At 38.2% G+C, this 15,343-nt stretch overlaps 1 protein-coding gene across 3 annotated transcripts in view; it reads left to right on the top strand.

Moving 5' to 3' along the window:
* LOC118670889 (cytochrome P450 7B1) overlaps positions 1–11,900 on the top strand; it is a 153,391-nt gene extending 141,491 nt beyond the window's left edge. For all 3 annotated transcript variants that reach the window (XM_036338375.1, XM_036338376.1, XM_036338378.1), the window contains exons 5-6: positions 4,581–4,756; positions 10,658–11,900. In XM_036338375.1, the coding sequence (XP_036194268.1) occupies positions 4,581–4,756; positions 10,658–10,954 (473 nt within the window). In that variant the 3' untranslated portion in view covers positions 10,955–11,900. The remainder of the gene's footprint in view (positions 1–4,580; positions 4,757–10,657) is intronic.
* The last annotated feature ends 3,443 nt before the right edge of the window (positions 11,901–15,343 follow it).

Here is a 15,343-nt window from a genome sequence, read left to right as displayed (position 1 = left end):
AAATCCACATGCTGTGTTCTCTCTTTTCTACATATGTCAGCTACCATTTCGCACCAGCAGCAGTAGCCCAGTGCCTTGCTCAGTAGGCCTTGGATAAATGTTTACTGAATATATGAATGTTGACTTCACATGTCTATATTTTAGCAGTAAACCAAAGGCCATGTCTGCAAAGCATAGTGAAAGTAGGCATTCATTTCTACCAATTCCGATTTATTTTTAACTATACTTAAAATATACCGTTGTTGAGCCCAAAATTAGTTATTTTACTTTGAATGATCTGATTATTACAATTTCAGATCTACCTTCTCATCTGTCTTGAAGGTAGTTGCATAAAATCACTCACACATCTGGACCCTCCCTCCATTTCTTCACACCCACTAGGGCACACTTCCTCCACATCCCCCTCCCTTTCTCACCTACCTTCTTCCTAAGATCACCCAGGTAGACTGTGGCAGGGCCTGGCTGTTCATTTCACTCCAGCCACTGCTGCTATCCACTGATCACCATGGCTAATCAGATGGTATGACAGTCTACACCAATCATTAAGATGACCCAAATTAACAGCCTGGCCATGTCACAGTGCATTCATTCCACATACACAGACATGGCCTAAGTGTGAGGCAGAAACTTGGATGTGCCTATTTGTATTTGCCTTGTAACATGCATTATTGATGGTCCAACGCTGCTTCCTCACTTTAAATCTGCAAATGAGAATCATCTGTCAATTATTACAACCAGAATTGAGATCTGAGGGCAAAAGAGAAAGTGTCTATGCCTTTTTCCTACCACCATTTCTTTCATTTGCCCTTTTTCTTCACACTGACATTTTACGTAAAGCATCTTAGCTCAACACAATCCCCAGATTTTTGCCTACAGTGGATACTGAATCAGAATATTTTTATACCCTAAAGGTAAACAAACCTTCCCCAGCCAGGTGAAGAGGGCAGTGCAGGCTCTGAATTGGAAGCTGCTTGTGGGAATTTCGGTAACCGAATTTCCTTGTGTGTACTGGTCAGTAAAGCTCAATATGTAAAACGAGGGTAGCCTTATCCTAATCACCATTGCCATTGTTGGCATCTTACAGCACCTGGTGTAAATTATCCCCCAAATATTTACATTCTTGATAGCCATTTTTCTACAATGCATTTAATAAGCAGAGGGTCCTATTACCTGCTAAATGTTAGTATAAATTAACAATCCATTATGCACAATAAGTTTTGTAAAACATTTACAGATAGAGATCATGTTTAATTAAAATTAACGTGCATATGAAAGCCAAGTGCACTAATGATCACGGTGACCTTTTATTACCTGCAGCCCCTTGTTTTGCCCGGAATGATTGACAGCTTGCTGTTTGGCTACCATGTTGAATTTCAGCTGACAAGACTTTTCATTTTAACTCAATTTGCCCGCCTATCACAAGCTGGTGGCAGGCCAGACCCAAGTCACCCAGCTTTGCCTCAGCAGCTTGCTCTAGTTCTCATTAGTACGCATTTATTCAGTGGAAATTGGAAGACAAATGCTTGAAGGCATGTGAACTAAGTATAGCAAATTAGGTTTAAAGACTGAATATTTATAAGTATATGGAAAGTTTTTTTTTTTATAATTCTAGAACGAATTGAGAACTGAGTGCCAGCTTTGGCATAAAAGAAATAAAGATAGTAGGGGGGGAGGAAGATTCTAAGAATAACAATACTATAAGCTTTTTCTTTCCGTTTTGGAAATATGTAAAATGCCTCTGACAACACCTTATCAAATACCAACCTGGCCTCTCTTTCGTGGAGTGCTTGCTGCACAACAAAGTTTAGCACCTCGTGCGTGAGGAGGGGGGTGGAAATGAGGGTCATGTTCAATTGTTGCTTGGTTATCCCTTGGTATGTTTTAAATTGCCTTGTTTGTTCGGCGCTAGCACAGAAACAGATGTTGCTCTACCGTGCAGGATAATTTACTGTACCTCCTGGTGCAGCATGGAAGCCCTCCCAGGGCCCAGCTGGTCTGTCAGTGGCACTGGCTGGTGTCTGCTCAACTATGACAACTACAAGTAGAGGCTGCAATTTTTTTTTTTTTTTTTTTATTGTGCAGTTGTCATTCTTCTCAACATATAGCTCTGCCTGCGTTCTTACGGGGGCTGGTGGGAAAGCTGCTGGCTTTTGTGCCTGGCTGTGGCAAACCAGAGCCGCAGAGGCCCCGCTCTCCATTGTTAAAAATAATGCAACTCATTACTTCTGCCGTCTAATGATTATCGGCATGATCGCTCAGAGCGAGAGCCAACCTCGTCTTGCACACATAGCTGGTACTGGAAGGTAAAACAGATTTGTCATTTATGATCTGACCGCTAAGCCACACTTTGTGCTCCATTATTGTGATTAACTTCTGCATAAGATGTGCTTGCCCAATTGTCATTTGTGATACTGCAGTGGGCTCAAGCTGCCATGCTCCCCCCCCCCCCCCCCCGCCCCTCACACACACACACCCCCTCCCAAGCACGTCGGCCAATCAGATGTGACCGTGTTATTTGGACTGTTAAATGCCTGTCCTGTCACAGCAGCCACGGCATCATTATTTTGCTTGTGTATTTCTTCTTCCCACACCCCTACTGGACTTGGTGGGTGAACAGGCTGCTACATATGTCAGCTACCATTTCACACCACAAGCTAAAATGATGCTGTGCTATTGTTGACCCAACAGAGCCAGCAGCCGTATAGGGGAACCCGACCCTCGATTTTCACCATAGAAATGTTGGTCGCTGGTGTCCTGCCAGCTAAAATCCATCGTGTCAGGTGCCTTGTGGCTATCTGCAGGAGAGTTCATGTTCCAAAACCAAAGTTCTTTTCCGGCCTCATCACCAACAAACCGATTTGACTCTGCCTGATTATAATAACGAAGGCAGTCCAGGAGAATATGCACAGCCTCGCTGTACATCACATCGAATCACCACACTGCCCACATGCAGCTGACCACAGCCTCATTTCTTTAGGCAAATGCATGCTTAGGAAAAGCCTCCTGGGAGAAGGCACCCGACGCTACTTGATACCGCTATGCAAGCCATGCATAGATTTAAATTTTAGTGAAGTAGCATTTATTTTTATTTTTTGGCTAAAACAAGCCCTCACTGGTCAGTCTGCTTCTATAATCTAATAACAGGTACCTATGTTTCAGATCTTCGCTGAACACTAGGAGACTGGGCTGTGTGTGTGTGTGTGTGTGTGTGTGTGTGTGTGTGAGAGAGAGAGAGAGAGAGAGAGAGAGAGAGAGAGAGAGAGAGAGAGTTTCTGCATTATAAGCCATAAACACAACCATTTGTTACCATGTGAAGGGGGAAAATACTCTATTTGGAGCTCTTTTTCACATTTCTGATTAGAAAGAAGCAAGCTTTATATTCTAGGACCCATTCACGCTGGTGCAAATATAGTCAGTTTTGATTATGAAGGCAGAGATGCAGACCCAGACGGGAGCTACATGCTGATATGCATGCTATCAGAATGATTTATGCAAATTATGCATATTATTCCCAAAGGAATTCCTCCTCAAACTGCCAGGATAAATTGCCGGAAATTAGCCATAAAATCTGTCGTGCTAGGAGCAAAAGGTGAAGGCCACTGGGAAAGCAAGGACATTCAGCTTCTGGAATCTTCCAGGTTATGATGATGGTTGCTATTTGCCCTGGAAGTGAGGGAAATTAGGGTTTGCTTCTGAACCCTGTAAAAGTATTTCCCCTTTAAAATTTTTCCAGCAAATGCTGACTCACATTTTTATTTACAGATAGCATAAAAGAAATTAAGTGTTAAGCTGTCTCAGGAAACACCACTACAATCACTTTACTCTTAACTGCCTAAGTGGTTATTAAATGCCTCAGTCTGGCTTTAAAAGCATAGCTTTTCAGAAGGCTGGTGAAATAACCCACCAGCAGTTGTTTAACTGGGACGTGGTTTTAATTTACAATGGGTATGCCCATAACGCAGCATTTCTCTCTTGTAAACTATTCCTTCCTACAAAAATCCTAACTACTGACGTTCTGCCCAAGCGCAGCACTGTTGCTCCCGTCTGTGAAGTGTCCCCAAGCCGTGTTGAGGACATACCACAGCTGTCTCACCCGCCCCCTTCTCGCTCTGGTCATGCCAGGCCATCATCCTGGTGCTCAGTGATCTGATTAGGAAAGGGTTTCCTTTTCCATCAAAGCTATCAGTGGTGAACTTTAATGGTAAATTATGGGCACTCTACAGAAGCAGTCATATTTTAAGAAGCTGTTGCCTGCAAAAAAAGAAAAAAGAGAGACAGAGAGAAGGAAGGAAGGAAGGAAGGAAGGAAGGAAGGAAGGAAGGAAGGAAGGAAGGAAGGAAGGAAGGAAGGAAGGAAGGGAGGAAAAGAGGGAGGAAAAGAGAGAAAAAACTACTCATGCACATCCACAATAGTATGCTGATTGGGGAGGGAGAGGGAGGTGGGTGGAAGTGGAGGAGGATATAGGGGGAAATAAATGGTGATGGAAATAAATAAATAAATAAATAAATAAATAAATAAATAAATAGCTATTTTAAAATAATGATTAAAAAAGAAGCTGTTGCTTGTTTGTTTTCCTTCAGAAAGTGCCATTCTCGAGGCTTTACGACTCTGCTCATTTTCGTCCATCATTCGTTTTGTTCAAGAGGATTTGACTCTACCTTCAGAGACCGGGGACTACCTCATACGAAAGGGAGACCTGGTCGCCATATTTCCTCCACTCATGCACCATGACCCTGAAATCTTTGAAGCTCCAGAGGTAAATAGTCATCGAGCTGTTCAGTGCTACTTCTTCTATGCTGCAGGCACATTCCTCTCCCTCTTGAGCTCTTTCTATCTCTTCCTTTCACCCCCATGTTCCAGGTGGCATTTGAGAGAGTTTGATGATTTCTGTTTTTCCTCCAATAGGAAAATGTTCCTGTTTACTGAACTGTTTGCTAAGGATCTCTCTTTCAAAGTTTCTGTGACCTATAAATCGGAATAGAGTGATGAGACTTAGTGCTAGTTTCATCAAATGAAATGGCCACTGTACCTTGGCCATCATTACCTTTAGGGCATAATTAGGTTTTCTTGGCAGAGAATTGTTGAAAGGGCAAGCTATTGACAGGCGGCTGAGAGAATAAATAATGATGACACTTAGATTTTGCTAAGTGTTTCCAGAATGGGGTTGATATCCCAGTGTTAAATACCATCATAGTCATGGTTAAGCCCATATACGTTTTCACCTCTTACTAAAGATATGTGCCCCTTCTTGATCAATTAGGATGGCATTATGAACTTGAGATTGTAAAGCTGCTGCTCACGGATGAAGCTCTGAGGGTAATTGTGTCATCTCCTTGTATTTTTCCCCCCAAAGCTGGAGTTAATGAATATCAAAGACTGGAAATTAATCCACCCTGGCTCATCCCTTAATACCACTTCAGAGGTTCACCACCTGCATGCAAATTGAATGCACTTACATTATGCCTGTGCGAATCATGAAGTAATGCTGTTGCTGCAGTGGTTTTTGTATGTGAAATGCCATTTTTAAAGGGAAACCTCTGTTCTCTTTTGGAGCAGTTCAAAAGCGGAACCACTTTTAAACCCAGTTTCTAAGTGAGATGTCATACAGCCAGGCTGGATTAAAATATTTGTTGAATTTTGGAAACTATAAGAAGAGGACAACCTCAAATACAATGAGATAATTTGCATTGAATTTAGGCAAAAATTTTAGGCAAGGGAGAATGTACATATGGTTCCTATGTGTTTCAGAAGGGACATTAAATGAATGATGATAGTAAGTCAGAAGTAAGGTATTAGTGAGTGAATGAACATTCCCCAGACAATAAGGTTTATTTCCACATTTGTTAATATCAAAATTTTCACCCACAAATAGATAGTCAGTAAATAGGGCAAATAAATAATTAATATTTGAAAAATATTTAAAAATTTTAAATAGCTTTATTTCTAGCTGTAATTTTTTAAAAATATATTTTTTATTGACTTCAGAGAGGAAGGGAGAGGGAGAGAGAGATGGAAGTATTAATGATGAGAGAGAATCATTGATTGGCTGCCTCCTGCAAGCACCCTACTGTGGATCGAGCCTGCAACCCAGGCATGTGCCCTTGATGAGAATTGAACCCGGGACCCCTTAGTCCGCAGGCCAATGCTCTGTCCACTGAGCCAAACCGGCTAGGGCTGCAATTTTTGATATATTTAACATTATCATTTTCATTATATGATTATTCCAATAGTTATTAAATTTACCATTCATGTCATAACAGTAAAATCAACATTACCAGCAAAGCGCAGCCAGGCTGGTGTTTCTCAGTGGTTAAGCATCAACCTATGAACCAGGAGGTCACAGTTCAATTCCTGTTCAGGGTATATGCCCAGGTTGCCGGCTTAATCCCCAGTGAGAGGTCTGCAGAAGGCACTGATCAGTGATTCTCTCTCATCATTGATGTTTCTGTCTCTCCCTCTCCTTCCTCTCTGAAATAAATTTTTAAAAATTAAGAAAAAAGTTACCAGTAAATACTCAGTAAATGTTTGCCAAATCACCACTGTTTTTATGGTACTGTTCTTTCAGTTCTTCTGATTCTCCACTTCTAACCCTACCCTAGTGATAACATTAGGCCATGAATTAGACTTTTAGGGATTTTTAAATCAAAGTTAAATACTGAAATGTGCTGACTTATATTTCTATTCTGGTATTTTCATATGCTGCTAGCACATTCCTAAATAGAAGTGCCCAAACTTTACATAAGACATTGACTAATCTTAATAGTAGTTGGAAGGGTTGGCCTCATACTAAACCTGTGGAAGAGTGTAATTGCAATATTGTGACTACTGATTTAGCATCACTGGGGTAGCTCTAACTTAAGTTGATGAGCACTCTATTATTTACTAAACTTAACATTAGACTATTGTACCTGACTAATATTAAAATTAACTAGCTAATTTTTTGTCATGGTATTGTTTTCCTGAAATTAGTTGTGGAATGGTAATAATTATAGTTCAGAGCCATTTTTATGACTTGGCAAGGTCCTGTGAAATCATTCTATAAACATTTACTGAGAATTTACCACTAGTGGGCATATAAATTGATTCATTTTGTTCTTAACAACTTAGGGTGGCAATAAGACACTGTAGATGTTTATATAACACACGCCCATCCAAAAACAACAATGCACTGACAGTCAAGAAGGCAAATCTGTCTTTGACCATTTGTCACTAAGAGCCCTGACCCAGGAGCTCAGCAGAGGCCCACATTCCCCATGTCCCGTCTTTTGTGTACTACATATCATGAGTGGGAATACCAGGCCTTAGATATAGAAAACAGACAGTAGCTGTTGGGTCTAAAATATGAGGAAGACTAACTTCAGATAAATGTATAGTTATTCTTGGAGCACATAGACATGGAAAAGCCTTAGCAGAACATAGGCATGGTTTCAGGATGTTCAAGCTTAAGAGACCCTAGAATATTACATTACATAAACAGGCCATGGCTTTCCTGAATCACATATCTTCCTGTTTTCTGAATGCCCTTCCTTGTCAAGAAACTAACATGGAACCTCTACTATGTGCATAGCACCCAGTTGGGTGCATAAAAAATACAGAGATAAATAAGACAGTGTGACTACTACAATCTCCTGGGATTTCTTGGCTCTGCCATTTTCTGTGGGTTAGCTCTGTCTTCTGCCTGGTGGCAAGAATGCCACGGCAGTTGCAGTCTTCATATTCATATATAACAAGGTCCAGAGGAGAAAGGATGATGAACTATTTTTGTTTCTCTCTTTCTTTCTTCACAAGAAGACATCTGGGAGAAGTCCCCACAGACTTTTCTCCTGTAGCACTGATGAGATTGGTTCACACACCCTCTCCTAAATCAGTCAGAGGCCGAAATGATGTGAATACCATCATTGGAGCCTAGAAACAAATGAAAACACACACACACACACACACACACACACACACACACACACACACAATCTTATGCAGAAGGAAGATGTCGAGGAGTCATCCATAGCAATCATTAAAGGAGCAATGGGAAATTTCAGTGTCTTACCTTTTATCTTAAAAATATCTCTGTTCTTATCCACTTAATGTTATTGCATTTAATTGACCCGCTTTAATTATGAAGCACTAAGTTGTTATGGCTATAAGAGTTTAAGTCAACATTAAACAAAAGCCCTTCCTTTTTAAAAAGTCTTTTTAAATATTTTTATTGATTTCTGAGAGGGAGGGAGAGAGAGATAGGAACATCAATGATGAGAGAGAATCATTGATTGGTGGGGATCAAGCCCGAGTCCCAGGCATGTGCCCTGACCAAGAATCAAACCACAACCTCCTGGTTCATAGGTCGATGCTCAACCACTGAGCCATGCCGGCTGGGCCACAAGCTCTTCCTAATATTACGTTCTGCTCTGGTTCTCCATGCCCTGGCCATGGAAAGAAAACAAACTGAAAATAAATTTCCACTCAAAAATATATTTATGGCCCTAGCCGGTTTTGCTCAGTGGATAGTGCGTCAACTTGCAGACTCCAGGGTCCTAGGTTCAAGTCCCGTCAAGGGCATGGACCTTGGTTGCAGGCACATCCCCAGTAGGGAGTGTGTAGGAGGCAGCTGATCAATGTTTCTCTCTCATTGATGTTTCTCTCTCATTGATGTTTCTAACTCTCTATCCCTCTCCCTTCCTCTCTGTAAAAAAATCAATAAAATATATTTAAAAATATATATATATGTATATATATTTATGCCTGTGTGCCCTTTGACCTTGATTATAGTCTGAGCAAAAGAAGTTGGCCTTTTCCCTTCTTGTTTCATAATATATCCAACTAAATAGGAATTTCTGTGATGTTTAGTATGAAGAAATTGAGTAGGATATGGTGGAAAATTAGAGGAGTGACATTACTGATTGACTAGAAATTTAAGGGAACTGAATGTAAACACTAGCTAAGGCCACAGGGGTAGAGGGCCATTATGTGCCGATCACCATGGCCTCTCAGAGGCATGCACAATCCATTTCATAGAGAAGAACAGGAAAGCCATGACAGTTTCTGGCTTACTTATGACACTAGGACATTGTGAAGTCATAACCTAAGCTAAGTTTTCCTTTTGTATTTTCTGGATTAAACACTGTGACTCCAGTAAGACTATTTCTAACAAATCATTTCATGGCAAAATTAATGTAAACTATTTGGCCTAGGCCAGGAGATCTCAGGGAGAGTGCTGATCTCCTCAGATTGGTCAGGAAGCAGCAGTACTGAACTTGGACAAGCAGGCCAGGGCCATAGTAATGGGAAAAGGTCACCCGGAAAGAGTGCTATATAGTAACTCTATCTCCTGGAACAAAATAGATCTCAACAAAGACTGTCCTTATTCCTAGGGATGAAGCGAGATTTTTATTTCGAACTGATTAGATTCTATTCGGATACACCCCAGAAATTTCTCTGTGGGGAAATACACTTGTGTTCTACTGCAGATTAATTTTTCCATTTGATTCCGTCCACTTGTAAGTTAGAGGGAAATAGAAGCTACCCAAAGTGTGTTTTCTAAGCTTGACTATTTATCAAAGTATGTATCCTAGATAAATGAGGATAAATTCAGTACTTTTAAAGGAAAGGATTTCGCTGACATTAATATTGGCATGGAGTGAGACAGTTAGGTGGTTTGTGATGAATTCAGAATCTACGCAGGTATTGTAGGGTCTTCTCTATAACCTGAGGTGCTTCCCATCTGACCTGCTTCTTTGCCTTTGATTCCACGTAGTTCATATCAAAGTTGTGTGCTGAGCAGGCCTAATGCTAATGAGCACCAAGCACAGGAAAAAATGTGGTCATTTTCATGCACGCCACGTGTTAATTTAATCAATGGTTTAATTCACCATGGGCCGAAATAAGGTCACTCCATCTCCTCTTGCAAACTCAAGTGAGAGTAAATTAAGATGGTGGGCCAAACACCGGAGATGAACCATTCCCATCATTTTCTGTAACAAGTAATATAACTTATTTATGAAAACATATCAGCAACACCTGCCATCCTAGAGTTACCCCAAAGAGAGTTCATTCTAATAGAACTGTCACAGGAGAAATTCAGTACAACATCAAAAAACAAGTAAGACTGATTTTGTGGCTTAGCTCCTCTCTAGTGCTTTATATGAATTTCATTATTTTATATCTATTGAATCCAAACATAAGCACTGAATCCTAAGTTCATAGTTCTCACCCACCAGTAGCTGACTGGGAATGGGTAGGAAAAACAGCATGTTCTAGATCCTTAGTTAGTAGCTCCGATTCATTATTCCAGTAACATTGGTGCCAGTGCCAGAGCCCTAACCTTCTACCAACATTGGTTTATCAAGTGCCCGTGAGTCAGGACTCACCTTACACGACAAAAGTAGACATAGTGCCTCTTTACTTAGGAAACTCAGCATAGGAGAGAAATGTGAGCTGGGAAGGAAAGTCATACAGGTATTTGGATTTTACTCTATATGGGAAAAATAACTTCTTAGTAGAATTTGAGCTTTTCTGAAAGTTCATACATGATTTGCTCTTAGTTTTGTTTTCTTAAAAGGAGCTTTTTAAGACAAGCAGGGGGAGCTGGCAATTTTGTGGACATGAACTCACACTATTTCGTGTACATTTTTTTATTGTAACACTCTCCACTTCTTCTTCACAGGAGTATAGATTCGACCGTTTTGTAGAAAATGGTAAGAAGAAAACCAACTTTTTCAAAGGAGGCAAAAGGCTGAAGCATTACATACTGCCATTTGGAATGGGAGCCAGCAAATGCCCAGGCCGATTTTTGGCAATCAATGAAATAAAGCAATTGTTAGTTGTACTTTTAACTAATTTTGATTTAGAAATAATGGATGATAAACCTGTACAACTAGACTATGGCCGCTTCTTGATTGGCATTCAGTACCCAGATTCTGATGTTTTATTTAGGTACAAAGTCAAATCTCAAAGAAGCTAAAAGGAAAGAAAAGATATCTATCAAAACCAACCTAAACATCATCAGCTCATCAATTTGTTTTTAATTTCTGCAAATGTAATTGCTTTGCTTCTATTGTTTTACGAAGTGCTAACTTTTATTTGATCTGAGATCAGTCCAGCTTGTACTTGTTCATAAAATAAAACAGGGTGGTGTTGTGAAACTGGACATCAAAATTAACATCATAATAAATTAAAAATGGTGTTTTTAAGTTTCTACATACTGTGATTTTTCACATGTGATAGTAAGTAAATGGCAATAAATTTAGCACTGTGGGATTTTTAAAAGTCACCTAAATTCTTCTCTAATATGTAAATACACACTTTATGTACTACTGGAAATTTGTGCTGGAAATGAACACAGTCTAACAACTTCCAAATTCGCAGAGAAGGAAATTAAATTTCAAGGAGATAGACTGAATGAAAATATTCCCTTCAGGTATAATATCAATAATATCTATATCACCAGGGTATGCTTTCATTACATGAGTTGTGCAGTAGATTAAATACTTCAACTTCAATATTTAATCACCCATAAATGCTCCTTATTACTTGTATACTATAGCTCAATAGAACAAAATTTATTCTGATATAAGACCACTCATGTTCAAGTTAGATCTGATAAGATTTAATGTATAAGAACACACAAAACCTATTATATATTCAGCAATTTCTCTAGACATTAGTATTGGTTTATTGCAGAAACAAATGTTGAAATTATTATAGGATTGATTGTAGCATTTGGCTTTCGTATAAACCACAAGATTATGCCAGTATTGCAATTTAGGCTTTCCTAAATGCTTCTATTTATATAAACAGAAACTAGATAGCAGTATTTGTTCTTGACACCTCACCTTTTGGGCTTGGAGTTTATTTGTTTTATTTTGAATTACAACATTAGGTAATAAAATAAAATTTTATGTGCCAAATGCAGCATTGTGTCCATGATTCAAAGCTTTCTCGTATCAGATTACCAAGTGATTGATTGTCTGGCATCTGACATAAAATGATGATGCTCTATCTAAAGAGGCAAAACAGGTACTAAAACCCAGGTAATTCATATGGCATTAATGATAACTTCTAATATTTCAGAAATGTACTATTGTTTTAAAACAGAAATTGATTTTTAAATAACATTATAAAGTACTTACTATACTTAATAAGCAAATAGATTTTCTAGCATTTATTTTCTCCTTCCTGAAATACATGCTGAAGGTCCTCTGGTCTAAACTCTGCTTTTGCTTGGTTGAAGATGTTTTCATTTTGCCCTCAGTCTAGAAACATGATTTTACTACATGCACACATCTGGGTGAGAGAATCATTTCCTTGCAATACTTTGAAGATATTGCATGTTCCTAAGGCTTCCATTTTTTTCAAGAGGTTAGCCTTTAGTCAGTTTAATTATCCAGTAGAAGTCTGCCCTTTCTCTCTGACGGCTTTAACATGTTCTCTTTGCCTTCTGTGTTTGTAGTTTCTATTTATCATGCTTGTGATTCTTGAGACTGAGAATGTGTGTCTTTCATCAAGAATGAGATAGTCTCAGCCATTATCTCTTTGAATATTACTCTTTCCAGCTCTCCATTAGATTCTCTCACTCTATATTCAATGTTGTTTGACCTTTTCTCCCATATTTTATATTTCTTATTTACATACTAGGTAATTTCTTTAGATCTTCTAGTTTTTTCTGTGTACAGTATATCGAATCTGCTCTTTTTTAAAAAAATATATATTTTATTGATTTTTTTTACAGAGAGGAAGGGAGAGGGATAGAGAGTTAGAAACATCGATGAGAGAGAAACATCGATCAGCTGCCTCCTGCACACTCCCTATTGGGGATGTGCCCGCAACCAAGGTACATGCCCTTGACCGGAATCGAACCTGGGACCCTTCAGTCCGCAGGCTGACGCTCTATCCAGTGAGCCAAACCAGCTAGGGCTCGAATCTGCTCTTTAACACATCCGTTGAGTTTGTTTCTTCCTTCTTTTTACTTTAACCTCGAGTTTATAGGATTGAATAATCATAGTCCTTATACCCATTAGTTCATGGTGCATAATTATAATTGGTCCAAGCAAGGCCCCTCTGGATTTATTTACTTACTATATTTTATCCCTAACCTCCACCATCATACCCTTCCCATCAGAGGCCAATATTCTAAAGTGTTTAATGTTTATCTTTTTATAGCACATATATTATTATTTTGGGTGAATGTTTTTTACTTACACAAATGTATTTTCTATAAACCAGATCCTTCTTAATTCAATATTCCATAATGTGTATCCATCATGTTTTAATGATCTACTTACCCAGGAAACTGTTGGTAAACTCTACTTCTGCTACTTTGAAGTAGAGGCCAAAGCCCAATCTTAAACACCCTCACGTTTCTTACCATTGCTATGCCCAGCCTCCTTCCACCCTGAGCTACTGCAAACCCTGTCCTCAACCTCCATAGCGTGTGCACACATGCACACAACTCAGGCCCGGGCTTTATCTCCTGCCTGCCACAAAGCATGGCCCATTCATTTTGTACTAAGACATCTAGTCTACCATATACCTGACGTAGAAACCTTCAGATTCTTAAATTCATCTTAATAGTATACTTCTGTGATGTTACAGCAGAGAAAATGCAGAAAATTATTCCATTTTAATTTATGTGCAGGAATTTAGAAAATAAGAATACATTAAATGAAAAAAAGAATAAATTAAATGGCTGAGAAAATATTATGCAAAATCAATGGACAAGAGAACCAATACAAGGGAGTCCTATGACGGGCTTAAATCTAGTAATTAAATAGCATTTATGAATAGAAAAAATGCCATGGTGAAATAGGTTAAAAGACATGGATTTAAGCCGTGACATAACTGGTTTGTTATGATTAACAAGTCACTTTGCTTCTCAATGTTTCATTTCCTTATTTTCAAAATAAAAATAATAACGCCTTTCGACATCAGGGCTCATTGTGAGGATTAAACACAGTAGGAATGTGTGTAAACATATTTTGAAAAGTGAAATGCAATATACAAACATAAACTTGTAGAGGAGATACTTTAACAATGTTGTGCCTTTTAAAAACTACTTTTATGTATTTGTAAGAGGGAATAAGTTTTGTCATTAGTTAACGCATTATTCATTTATTTGATCAAACATTCATTGAGCATTTTCTCTGTTCTAGATCTGATGTGATGCACTAGGTTACCTTTCCTCAAGAACATACAATATATTAGGGAAAGCAATGTACTTACAACTAATTTATTGTAAATGTAGTTGTAAGTAATAAATTCATCTTTTAAAAAGTATTCTAAAATTCTGATTTATCCCTAGCTCTAACCAATCTTCCATCATTAATTGCACAGTAATGTTTTGTAGTGAGAAATTACTCTGTACATAATCACACACATTAAAACATACATATCAGTTATTATGATTGTATGGCAAAAATAACCAAAACCAAACACAGTCATTGAGGCTTCAGAATTTTTTCAAACTGTATTTTACATATTAGAAAAAACCCATACTTTCATTTGTAAGTCTCCCCTAAGTTTCAAGTGAAAGGAAACAAATAAGTAATAATGTTGATTTGTATCAATGACCACCAGTAGTGATGCACTCAGCAAAAACTAAATGCTCTGAAGGTATTAAGATAAAACCTATTTATCACGAAATAAGGCATGCCATAAGCAACCCACATGGGAACTTTTATCTGTCTTGTTTTGGTTTTTCTGACTGGCTTCATTATATCTTCTCCATTTCATCATTAAGTTTTGGGTCAGGAGTCTAAGGCAACAGAGCTTCCCAACTCAAAATTTACATGATTACGTCTGCTTATTTTCTCATAAAAAATCATTTGGGCACCTTTTCCTATAAGCATCTCCTAATGTAACAGTGGAATATTAAAACCAAATTCCAAGATTAAAGCTAAAAATTATCTAGGTTTTGATCTTAGTGTAAAATAATGTCAATAATTATAAAATAAGAATTACATGCCAGTAAAATGTGCAATGTTTTAATCTATTAAATTCGCCATTGTTGCAAACTATTATTTACTTGAACTGCATTATTAGGTTTTCATATTCGCATTCTCAATTAAGAAAAAGTAAGCAAGCCAAGATTACATTCCCTGTAGCATTATTTTAAATTATAATGAGCGATCACATAAAACTCTCTGGTATTTCTCTAAAGCAATTATTACTTATTCTACTTCATAGTGTTCATCTAAATCAATGATCATTGATGTTTGAACTTTTTAGCTTTAAGTGTTTATTCTATTTATAATACCTTCTTGAGTAAGATAAATTTAATTCATGAAAAGCTCTACTACATAATTTTAAATAGGAGGTAATTTGGCAATACTTATATTTAAAAATATATTTTTAG

This window comes from Myotis myotis, unplaced genomic scaffold, assembly GCF_014108235.1.
Source record: "Myotis myotis isolate mMyoMyo1 unplaced genomic scaffold, mMyoMyo1.p scaffold_m19_p_16, whole genome shotgun sequence".
Taxonomy (NCBI): Eukaryota; Metazoa; Chordata; class Mammalia; order Chiroptera; family Vespertilionidae; genus Myotis; species Myotis myotis.
Note: the sequence above shows the minus strand (reverse complement) of the source record. Positions and strands in the feature narration are given on the sequence as shown.